At 47.1% G+C, this 12,214-nt stretch overlaps 1 protein-coding gene across 4 annotated transcripts in view; it reads right to left on the bottom strand.

Moving 5' to 3' along the window:
• FBF1 (Fas binding factor 1) overlaps positions 1 to 12,214 on the bottom strand; it is a 108,510-nt gene that overhangs the window by 24,425 nt on the left and 71,871 nt on the right. For all 4 annotated transcript variants that reach the window (XM_077251778.1, XM_077251776.1, XM_077251777.1 and 1 more), the window contains 2 exons: positions 11,541 to 11,717; positions 7,946 to 8,083 (listed from right to left, as the gene is read on the bottom strand). In XM_077251778.1, coding sequence (XP_077107893.1) covers positions 7,946 to 8,083; positions 11,541 to 11,717 — 315 coding nt within the window. The remainder of the gene's footprint in view (positions 1 to 7,945; positions 8,084 to 11,540; positions 11,718 to 12,214) is intronic.

Below are 12,214 nucleotides of genomic sequence, written 5' to 3' on the forward strand. Positions count from 1 at the left end.
GGTCCCAGTCCTTGGAATATGTGCACGAAGTAAAAGCCATATGGCTATGAATATTATATACCATGCGCATTGGAATTCTCCATGAAACTGGAGCTGTATGGAATGGAATTGAGACCATGACAGTGTGGACGTGTGCATTTATTATCGGCCCTGGACTCGGATGGGCAGCTCGTGAATCAAGGACGTGCACATTATGATATCGATCCTGATTTGGGATGCTTTTTAAGGACATGCGCACTGATGGACTGCCTCTCAAGTTGCGCTGTATGATATGGGGCTTGTGAGATTTTTTTGCAGCACGGTAAATAGAAGCCCTGTATTGGGACTCCAGTGGGCGGATCTTCTGCTGGGGCATGCGCAGTGGTCCTCTTAACTTGTGCTGTGAAGTGTCGACCGTGTGAGATCCTCTACAGCCTGGTAAATAGGACTCCAGTGGGCGGATCTTCTGTTGGGGCATGCGCAGTGATGGTGCTCTCTGTGGGGCGGTGGGCGCGATATACTGAACACAGTGCGGTCACATGGGACCAGCGTTGTGGCCTGATTGGGCTGCGCCCATTCTGTACACACCCACGGAACCATGGCAACCACTGATGCATTGCCCCAATAGGACGATGGTGTATGTTTACATGAGGGAAACCGGGAGCATGTAAACTGGATTTATAAGGTGGGATACGTTAAAGGGATCGATCAAGAGGTGTTTTCCTATATATAAGGGGGTTGAGTATTGTCTGTTGGATATTTTGTACTGTTTCTATGTATTTTTATGGTGTTTAGAATATCGCTATTTTTTTCTATCTGATTGTGACACCCTCATTGGCTGTTTGTTAACCATGGGGGTGGTCCTATTGATATATAATGGTGGTTGAAACATGCTTGTACTGTGCTTGAAAAAGGTCTTCGGACCGAAACGTTGCCGCAGGAGGCAGAATAAAGTGTATTGCTGTCTATCACTTCCTGATGTGGCGCTGTTCTCTTTCAATCTTTATCGTAGCTCCGAAACCTGTCTGATCGACTTCACCACAACCAGGAAGGCGACCTTCCATGAAGGGCAAGCCCGAGGGCATCCCGCAGCGACTCAGACGGAGCCTCTGGTAGGACCCTCAGGACTAAGTTAAGGTCCCAAAGTTCCAAAGGCCTTCTATAGGGGGGAAACCCTGCGGGAGACCCCCTGAATGAAAGTCTTCACCTGTGGCTTAGAAGCAATCCGCCGCTGGAATAAAACTGATAAGGCAGACCTTTGAGAGAATAAAGCGCTAGACCTGAGTCCAGAGCAGTCTGAAGAAACTCCAAAATGGTCGTGATAAAGAGTAAAGAGGGTAGCGGGCTTGTTCCCTGCACCACGTAGGATTCAACGGTCAGGCCGTTAAACACAGGGCTTCTGATTTCCAGTGGCAAATCGGCCTTGGGAAAGAAGATCTGGTTGGTCCAGTAGTCACCAGGGAACGTTGGCGACGAGCTGCACCAACTCTGCATAACCCGCCCAGTGAGGCCAGTCCGGATCGACTAGGATAATCGGATCTCCTTCCCGCTTGATCTTCTTGATAACCCTCAGACGTAATGGAATTAGAGGGAACACGTAAGGCAGACTAAAGTGGCGCCAAGATTAGTGCGTCTACCCCGATGGTAACTGGATCCCGGGACTGAGCTATGACCTCGGGCACCTTGGCGTTTAGCCTTGATGCCATGAGGTCCACGTCCAGAGTCCCCCGGCGATGACAAATCTGTTGGAAGATCTCCGGATGAAGAGACCACATCCCTGAGACCCTGACAGCTGAGGAAGTCTACCGCCCATTTTTTTTACGCCTGGGATGTGAATCGCCGAGATGACAGACCGGTTTGTTTTGGCCCAGTTGAGAATGTGTTCCACCTCGCGCATTGCCACCCTGCTGCAGGTGCCCCCCTGATGGTTGATGTACAGTACAGACCAAAAGTTTGGACACACCTTCTCATTAAAGATTTTTCAGTATTTTCATGACTATGAAAATTGTACATTCACACTGAAGGCATCAAAACTATGAATTAACACATGTGGAATTATACACTTAACAGAAAAGTGTGAAACAACTGAAAATATGTCTTATATTCTAGGTTCTTCAAAGTAGCCACCTTTTGCTTTGATGACTGCTTTGCATACTCTTAGGGAACAGCTTCCATCGCTTGCACCATCCCGCCAAGGACCCGCCTCCTGAACCGAAACGAAAGAGGAAATGGGCAACATAGTGCCCAGGCTCCGTGTTGAAGGGCTATGAAATTACCCCGAGGGCGAAGTACCAACCCTCGTGAGGTGTCCAAGTTCATCCCTAAAAGGGATATCTGCTGAGTCAGGACTGGTGGAGACTTGTTGAAGTTTATCAGCCAACCAGGAAGAGAAAGTATATCCAAGGTTATACAGACGCACTCCGTGCAGTCCTGAGAGAAAAGCCCTTTGATCAAAGGTCGTCCAGGTATGGAAGGACGACCACACCACGAGAGTGCAGAATGGACATGATGGCCGCCATGACCTTGTGAACACTCTGGGAGCAGTGGCAAATCAGAAGGACTGTAAAATTGAAAGTTCCCCACTAACAGCGAAACGCAGGAAGCTTTGGAGTAACTTCAGGTCCAGGATGGGCCTACTGTTTCGTGACGGAGGTAGGGAAGAAAACTCTAACCTAAATCCAGAAGACACTAGGTCTCTGACCCATTCTTCCTGAACGACGGAAAGTCAGTTATGACAAAATAGAAGTAGACATCCGCCTACCCTGCTGTAGTCGACTAGATAAGACATAGATTCATTTGGCCAAAAATCTGTGGGACTTGAGTTGGTTTTAACCCCTTAATGACCGGAGCTTTTTTGGGTTTTGCATTTTCATTTTTAGCTCCCCCTCCTTCCCAGAGGCATAACTTTTTTATTTTTCCGTCAATATGGCCATGTGAGGGCTTATTTTTTGCAGGACGAGTTTTACTTTTGAACGACATTGTTGGTTTAACCATGTCGTGTATTAGAAAACTGGAATAAAATTCCAGGTGCGATGAAATTGCAAACAAAAGTGCAATCCCACACTTGTTTTTTGTTTGGCTTTTTTGCTAGATTCACTAAATGCTAAAACTGACCTGCCATTATGACTCTTCAGGTCATAACGAGTTCATGGACACAAAATACAGTATGTCTACGTTATTTTTTATCTAAGTGGTGAAAAAAAATTCCAAAGTTTGCTAAAAAAGAAAAAACAAAAACAAATTGCGCAATTTTCTGATACCTGTAGTGTCTCCAATTTTTGTGATCTTGGGTTGGGTGAGGGCTTATTTTTTGCATGCCGGGCTGATGTTTTTATTGATACTGTAAGGGATCCCGGGTGTAACTACTGCCGGGAGGCTACTCGCCGCAGTAAGGGAGCCCAGAGCAGAACGGCGGATAACTCACTAGGTAGCAAGCAGGACCTGACCCATGTGACAGAGGGGGAATGGCCAGGGGCAGAGCCAGGTGCCGGGGTGCAAAGGAGGCGAACGGTGCCGGAGAGTAGTCAAACGTGCCGTGGTCAATAACCAGGAGTTAAGCGAGGTACTGGACGGTGAGATAGAAGGATAGCCTGGTGGAAGACATAGGTCAGAAAGCCGAGTAAGCGAATGACTAGAAACACAAAGCAGAGAAGCCGAGAAAACCAAAAAGACCAGATCGAGCACAGAGAGCAAACAAACAACACAGTATGCACCCGCACACCAGGGGGTCAGAGACACAGCCAGAACGAAAGTATAACTGACAGAGAATCCTAGTTCAGCGTGGATATAAATATCCCTTACAGATCCAAAAGGAGGCCACAACAATTAATCCTGAGAGGGCAGGGCATTAACCCTGTCTAAACCATGACAGATACCATTTCGGTGCCGATACGTTATTTTGATCTCCCGTTATCGCATTTTAATGCAATGTCGCGGCGACCAAAAAAACTTAATTCTGGCGTTTTTCTTTTTTGCTACTCCGTTTATTTTATTGATAGATCGGGCGATTCTGAATGCGGCGATAGCAAATATGTGTATGTTTGATTTTTTTTTTTATTGTTTTATTTGGGGCGAAAGAGGGGTGATTTTAACTTTTATATTTTTCATATTTTTAAAAACATTTTTTTCTTTTTGCTTTTGCCATGCTTCAATAGCCTGATTGGCTCTGCTAAATAGAGGCAAAATGTAGCAAAATTACTGCATTGCTATGAGCGCCAACCACTGGGTGGCGCTCACAGCAATCCGCCATCAACAACCATAGAGGCCAATGACCCCCGATCACGTTATGGGGTCACCAGTGCGCGCACTTCCGGCCGGATGCGCTTCTTAAATGCCACTGTCAGAGTTGTCGCCTGGTGACGAACAGCCCAAGAAGCTCCGACAGCTCTGGTGGAGTGGGCCGGCACCCCGGGAGGGGGCAGTGTCTCATGAACACGGTAGGATTTCGTTATCGCTGAACGAATCCAGCGAGAGATTGTGGATTTGGACTCTTGAAGGCCTTTCCAGCGACCCTCAGAGATGACAGAGAATCGGATTGGCGAAAGGGGGCAGGTCTAGAAAGATAGACCCGAATGGCCCTGACCACGTCCAGTTTGTGAAGAGAAGAGACTTCTCCAGGGGATGACCGGGGAAGGGCAAAATGAGGGAAGGACGATGTCCTCATTGATGTGGAAAGAAGATACCACCTTGGGAAGGAACGCAGGGACAGGTCTGAGAACTACCTTGTCCTGATGAAGAATCAGAAACGGGGAACGGCAGGATAAGGCTGCCAACTCGGGAGACCCTCCTGATTGATGTGATAGCAATGAGGAAAGCCACCTTCCAAGAGAGAAGGGAAAAAGAAACGTCCTGAAGAGGTTCGAAGGGAGCGGCCTGAAGAGCACCGAGAACAAGGTTGAGATCCCAAGGTTCCAAAGGGGAACGGAAGGGAGGAGCAAGATGAACAACTCCCTGGAGGAAGGTCTTTACCTGAGAAATGGAAGACAAGTCCCTTTGGAAAAGAATGGACAAAGAGGAGACTTGGCCCTTTAGGGTACTGAGGGACAGTCCCGAATCGAGACCTGACTGAAGGAAGCCAAGAAAGTCCGGAAGGGAAAAGGACATAGGAAAAACCTGGTTTGTTTCACACCACCGGAAAAAGGCCTTCCAGTACCTGTGGTAAATGCGAGAAGAAGCTGGCTTTCTGGCTCTGATCATGGTCTCTGACCTGTTGAGAAAAACCGGACTCCCTTAAGACCGCGGCCTCAACGGCCATGCCGTTAAACTCAGAGACTGAGAACTCTGGTGGAAGAGCGGGCCCTGTGAGAGAAGGTTTGGGCGTCTCCAAGGGGTATCGGAAAGCATGTTTACGAGTTCCGGGTACCAAGGGTGTCTTGGCCAGTCTGGCGCTATCAGGATAACTGGAATTCCCTCCAACTTTACCTTCTTTACAACCCTTGGGATCAAGGGAAGAAGGGGGAACAGGTAAGGAAACTGAAACTGGGACCACGGCATTACCAAAGCGTCGTGGCTGATGGCCAGAGGGTCCCGGGATCTGGCTACAAACTGTGGTACCTTGTGGTTCATCCGAGACGCCATAAGGTCGACGTCCGGAGTGCCCCAGCAATGACAAATTTGATCGAAGACTGAGGGATGGAGAGACCACTCGTCCGCTGCCAGACCTTGGCGGCTGAGGAAATCGGCTGCCCAATTTTCGACCCCCGGGATGTGAACGGCTGATAATGCCAGAACGTGACGTTCCGCCCACTTTAGAATTTTTGCCGTTTCCGCCATCACCTGACTGCTGAGAGTCCCGCCCCGGTGGTTCAAGTACGCCACGGCCGTGGCGTTGTCCGATTGAATGCAGATGGGACAGCCGGTCAGGAGAGACTGCCAGTGGCATAGGGCAAGGAAGATTGCTCTGATCTCCAGGAGATTGATGGGAAGAAGAGCCTCCTGGGCGGTCCAGCGGCCCTGCGCTGTGTGTTGTCGGAAGACTGTTCCCCATCTGAGCAGGCTGACATCGGTGGTGATGACCTGCCACCGAAGGGGAAGGAAGGACCTCCCTCTCAGGACTGAAGAGGACAGAGTCCACCAGGTTAGGGACTGCCGAACTTGGAGAGGAAGACGAACAGGACGGTCCAAAGAGGTCGCGGACCTGTTCCAAGCGGACAGAAGAAACAGCTGGAGAGGGCGAGTGTGACACTGGGTGAAGGGTACGGCCTCCCATACAGAACCGTAGTAAGCGGGGAGCTGGGTGTTTTAGAGATCGGACTGCTTTGCAGAGAATGGTGAACTTGTCCTTCGGGAGAAAGACCCGAGCCAAGTTCGTGTTGAATTTCATGCCCAGGAAGGACAGGCGCTGGGAAGGAATCAGAGAGGACTTGTCTCGGTTGATGATCCAGCCGAGACGAGTCAGAGTGTACAGAGAGATTTGGAGACTTCGAGCAGTCTCGATGGGATGATCCCTTGATCAACAGGTCGTCCAGGTAAGGGATAATTAGAATCCCCCTGGAACGAAGGATGGCCATGGCCATCGCCCTTCACATGTCATGAGGATCGTCCAGGGGCCCATGGTAGGGAGGGTCGCTGGATCACAGATCCTTCATCCAGAAGACGGCATCAACCCCCTAAACGAAGGGGGGAGGTCACCGCTGGTGACCACCGTCTTCCTCTCAGCCCTCTCCGAGGAGAGGGGTGAGGGGGACATTTGGCAAGGACAGCCACCATTTAGACCCTGGAGCACCTGTGAAGGTGACAGGGGATAAAGTCCTGCCAGCGGTCTGAGAGATGCGGTGTGGGTGACACCACACTGCTCGCTCAGCCGCCTCTCTTGGGAAGGCAGAGTGAAAATAACACCCTGATTCCCTGGATTGCTGTATCTGAAAAACAAAGAAGAAAGTTATTAAAATGCAACAAACCTGTAAGGAAACAAAGGTTAGCTGCGGATCTGAAGATCCAGGTCCGCCTCCCACAGACACTAAGCACAAACTGAGGTGCTTGGTGCCTGTCGGTAAATGTCTACTGCCAGGGAGGAGCTACTCTTTTTCCTTTTTTGCATAGTGTCAGCCTCAATGCAGTGTGTCAATGTAAGGACCCTTGACGTGGGTTGCCGGCTTACGTATTGAGGCCCCAATATAAACTAATACCTTACATACATTAATATGTGGGTTTTTTTGCACTTTATCTTGCAGGGCGCAGTCGGACCAAGATGGCTCTGTAAACTGAAGGCCTCTATTCACACAGCATGCATTTTGTAGCACTGGGCAGCCCGCCTGTATGTGCGTTAGTAATAGGCTGTAAACCAGATGCTCTGCATTGCTTGTGTGAACAATGCCACATACAGACTATTATCGCTTATCTTTTTGTGCACTAATGCCAAACAGCCAACACTGGATTGAAAGTGGTTGTTTCATCGGTATTTTTTGCACCTGTGTTGTTGCCATCATTAATCAGGTCCGATGCACCCTGCTGGTGCATTTGTTTGGAGGCTTCAGCAGGTAACCATCTCTGCTTTTTTTCTCTGTGATTTTTTTGCATAGTGTCAGCCTCCTAGCAGCAGCAGCATACACCCACGGTTATCTGTGTCCCCCAATGAAGAAATAAAGAAACTTCATTTTCTGGAACAATTTCAAGGTTGCCAACACTTTCGACCCTGACTGTAAATCTCCTATTACAGAACTTGGATATCAAGATTATAACACCCAACATGCTCAAGAATAGATTATCCAGCAATTGTTCCGGCAACTCATTATCCATAAATCAGAAAATAAATCAAAGATTGTTAAAGCTCTTCCTGGCTACACTAATGTCTGACATAGACCAATAGACTAAATTCGGTTTTTACACCGTGCTCTTTCTACTAGAGGCCGCTTTGCCATAATGTCTAAGCCTGTGGATATTGATACTGTATGCTGCTTTATTCTGTGTAATTCATACACAGCCAGTCGAATAAATACAGACACTCTCTTCAATGACATTTCCTTACTTGGTGAAGATGTTCCTCCCGTTGTCTTAAATATTCCAGTTGCCCTTGAATGGATCTCAGCCTTTCCTGGTGTCCAGACTCCACCTTTCTGGCTTCACCTAAAGCTTTTTCCCCATCTTCATAACGTTGAGAGGCCAGCTATAGTAAGACAAAAGTATGAAGATGCTCACAATTGTGCACTGTCCTACTAGTGTGTTAAGTTACATGCTACTTTGTCACAGTGGACCTTCAGTGTTCTACTTAAAACTGGGATCACATCTTTATTGCACCCAGATTTATTACAATTTATTTTCCTTGCAGTGCCCCATTCACCCAAAATCAGCTACTGTTGTTGTGTCTTATTCTGTGGTTAATTAATAAACTACAAACAGAAGGGTTTGGATTTATACCCCTTTGAGGTCACCCATTTGTCAATTTATCTTAATACTAGCTGTACTACCCGGCTTCGCCTGGGTTAATAACTGCTGTTATCAAAATAGAATGTGTTAACAAAAATTTATTCTGCACACAAAAACCACAAAACAAATAGATAGAAATGTAATTATTAAAAGGCAAAAACTAAGCTAATAGAAGCATTTTACCACATACAGTATATTAGCTTTGTTATACTGAGAATGTCCTTTGTTGCCTATATTAACCAATCAGAGCTCAGATTAATTAACTGTAGCAAAATAGAAGCTGAGCTGTGATTGGTTGCTATTGGCAGCCTGATAAATCCCCAGCCAACAGGAAGCCCTCCCCCCTGGTAGTATATATTAGCTCACACATATACATAATAGACAGGTCATGTGACTGACAGCTGCCGTATTTCCTATATGGTACATTTGTTGCTCTTGTAGTTTGTTTGCTTATTAGTCAGATTTTTAGTTTTGAAGGACAATACCAGACTTGTGTGTGTTTTAGGGCGATTTTCATGTGTCAAGTTGTGTGTGTTGAGTTGCGTGTGGCGACATGCATGTAGCGACTTTTGTGAGATGAGTTTTGTGTGGCGACATGCGTGTAGCAACTTTTTGTGTGTCGAGTTGCATGTGACAGGTTAGTGTAGCAAGTTGTGTGCAGCAAGTTTTGCGCATGGTGAGTTTTATGTGTGGTGCGTTTTATGTGTGGTGCGTTTTGAGTATATGTAAGTTTTGCGTGAGGCAACTTTTGTGCATGTGGCAATTTTTCCGCGTGTGCAAGTTTTGCGTGTGGCGAGTTTTCCATGTGGCGAGTTTTCCATGAGGTGAGTTTTGCACGTGTGGCGAGTTTTGCGCGTGGCGAGTTTTCAGTGGCGACTTTTGTGTTTCGACTTTTATGTGGCGAGGTTGGTGTATGTGTGGTGAAATGTGTGCTGAGGGTGGTATATGTGGTCAAGCACGTGGTAGTGTGTGGCGCATTTTGTGTGTGTGTTCATATCCCCGTGTGTGGTGATTATCCCATGTTGGGGCCCCACCTTAGCAACTGTACAGTATATACTCTTTGGCGCCATCGCTCTCATTCTTTAAGTCCCCGTTGTTCACATCTGGCAGCTGTCAATTTGCCTCCAACACTTTTCCTTTCACTTTTTCCACATTATGTAGATAGGGGCAAAATTGTTTGGTGAATTGGAACGTGCGGGGTTAAAATTTCGCCTCACAACATAACTTATGACGCTCTCGGGGTGCAGACGTGTGACTGTGCAAAATTTTGTGGCTGTAGCTGCGACGGTGCAGATGCCAATCCCGGACATACACACATACATACATACACACATTCAGCTTTATATATTAGATATACAGTACTTACCTTGTAATGTCTTAACATCCTGTTCCGTCCAGATGTGTGCAGATCCCAGAATTCCAGGCGGTGGAAGTTCACCGACCTCCACATTGGGACACCCAAGTGATGGATGTCTCAATATGGAAACTGCTGGTAGTACCAGCCTCTTGCACGGTACCACCAGTGGAACACCGTCACACCACACACACACTGTATATGCCGTACGCACCACACACACACACACTGTATATACTGTACGCACTACACACACACTGTATACGCCATATGCACCACACACAAACACTGTATATGTCATACGCACCACACACTGTATACGCCGTACGTAGCCTCTTGCGCAGTACCACCAGCGGAACACGGTTGCACCACACACACACAAACTGTATATGCCCATAAGCACCACACACACACTGTATACACAGTACGCACCACACACACACTGTATACGCCGTATGCACCGCACACAAACACTGTATATGTCATACGCACCACACACTGTATACGCCGTACGTAGCCTCTTGCGCAGTACCACCAGCGGAACACGGTTGCACCACACACACACAAACTGTATATGCCCATAAGCACCACACACACACTGTATACACAGTACGCACCACACACACACTGTATACGCCGTATGCACCGCACACAAACACTGTATATGTCATACGCACCACACACTGTATACGCCGTACGTAGCCTCTTGCGCAGTACCACCAGCGGAACACGGTTGCACCACACACACACACAACACACACTGTATACGCCCATACGCACCACACACACACACTGTAAACACCGTACGCACCACACACACTGTATACGCCGTATGCAGCATCTTGCGCGGTACCACCAGTGGAACACCATCGCGAACACGCCGCCGCTGGGATCACAGATGATTCATTTTATCAGGTAAAATATTTCACTGACTGTTTTTAAACAATATTTTACCTCACAAAATGTATCCTCTGCGAACTCCTGCTGTAATGTCAGTATTGTCTTTTGCTTCCTCCCCTGCCCAGGAGCTGTGGCATGTTCGGTACACGGTAAATTTTTAAAATTAACTTTCATTAGTTGGAAAACCCCTTTAAAAAGCAAATATCTACGCCAACACGGCTCCTCCTAAAAAGTACGCCAATGGCAATGAAAGGAAAGCAGCAAAGGCACAACGTCAAAGACAACAAAGGGCAAATAAGACTCTTGAAGAGCCTGCCCCCATCGTGACATTACCGCCCTCCCGATGCGATAGCATCCGGCCTCCATCTAGTTATAATAGCCTATACTCCACTTCAATGCCAGTTTCGTTCTAGCGTGGGTCTCCAGGGCTCACGTGAGCCTAGCAGCCAGTCATCAGACGTGGCAGTCTCGCTTCCTTTGGATGTAAGAGTGCTTTCACATTGAGTTCTGCGTCCTCGTAGGGGCATATGTCTGAAATCGCCTGCAAAACGGGGTCCGGACGCATGAGCCAACGCATGAGCAATGGTGACGCAGAGTGAGTGTGCGCTCTGCCGTGCACTATTTTAGGGAGTATACGCCAACTGTAGGCAGACACTAAGACGTGGTGAGGTCAACACCAATTCTGCATCCAAAACCTTCACTGAATAGATATTCATATTTTGTAATGGTTTTTTTGCCACGTTTTCCTTCTTTGAGTTATTTAGGAAGAATAATGTCACATAAATGGAAAAATATGACAGATAAGAGACAACAAAGCATGTGTGTCATAAATATGTGAACGACTGTAGAACTGGAATTTCCGTTAAATATGATATTTACAGTTTTTGACACAGATATTAGAAACATGAACATTCTGCCCGTGCAGGTTATGGAGGAACATTACCTTGCTCACACTCTCTACTTCTTCAGCCCGCTGGCGAACACGAAGGGCGGAGGAATTGACCCGTTCTTTCTCAAGCCTTAGCTCCTGCCTCTCTTTTTCTAAAGCCTCCCTGTCTAATGCCAGCTGCTGCTCCTTGTTCCTCAGCTCGCTAAACTGCACCTTCAGCTCTGCCTGCTCCTAAAGAGAAACACAAAGTAGATAAGGAAACCAAACAGCAGAGGGCACTGTCATCAAAGAATCTAGTAAGCTCGAAAGTACTTAAAGCGACAGCGCCGTAGCCAAACTAAATGTCATTAATACGGTTTTGTTTTTAGTTTCATTAATATTAAAAGGAGTTGTATTGAAACTTTTAGTTGGAGATCACTATCAGACATGTGCCATATAAATGGCTGAAATTTTCCAGCAGGTTTATAAGCTTTAGGTCCTGAATTTGAAGAGCTTCTATAAGATTAGAAAAAAAGGGCTATTTTTTTCCCAGAAACAGCCACACTCTTGTCTGAAGACTGTATTTTACGTTTACTTCAATTGGGCTGAAGCGCAAAATCAGACAAAGCCCATGGACAACAGTGGTGCTGTTTCTGGAGGATAGAAATAAGATCCCTTTATTCCTTTCTCATATTACCCCTTTATGTGCACAGTCACGACATAAGTCATTTGCAAAAAATCCTGAACTC

The sequence above is a fragment of the Ranitomeya variabilis genome, chromosome 4 (assembly GCF_051348905.1).
Source record: "Ranitomeya variabilis isolate aRanVar5 chromosome 4, aRanVar5.hap1, whole genome shotgun sequence".
Taxonomy (NCBI): Eukaryota; Metazoa; Chordata; class Amphibia; order Anura; family Dendrobatidae; genus Ranitomeya; species Ranitomeya variabilis.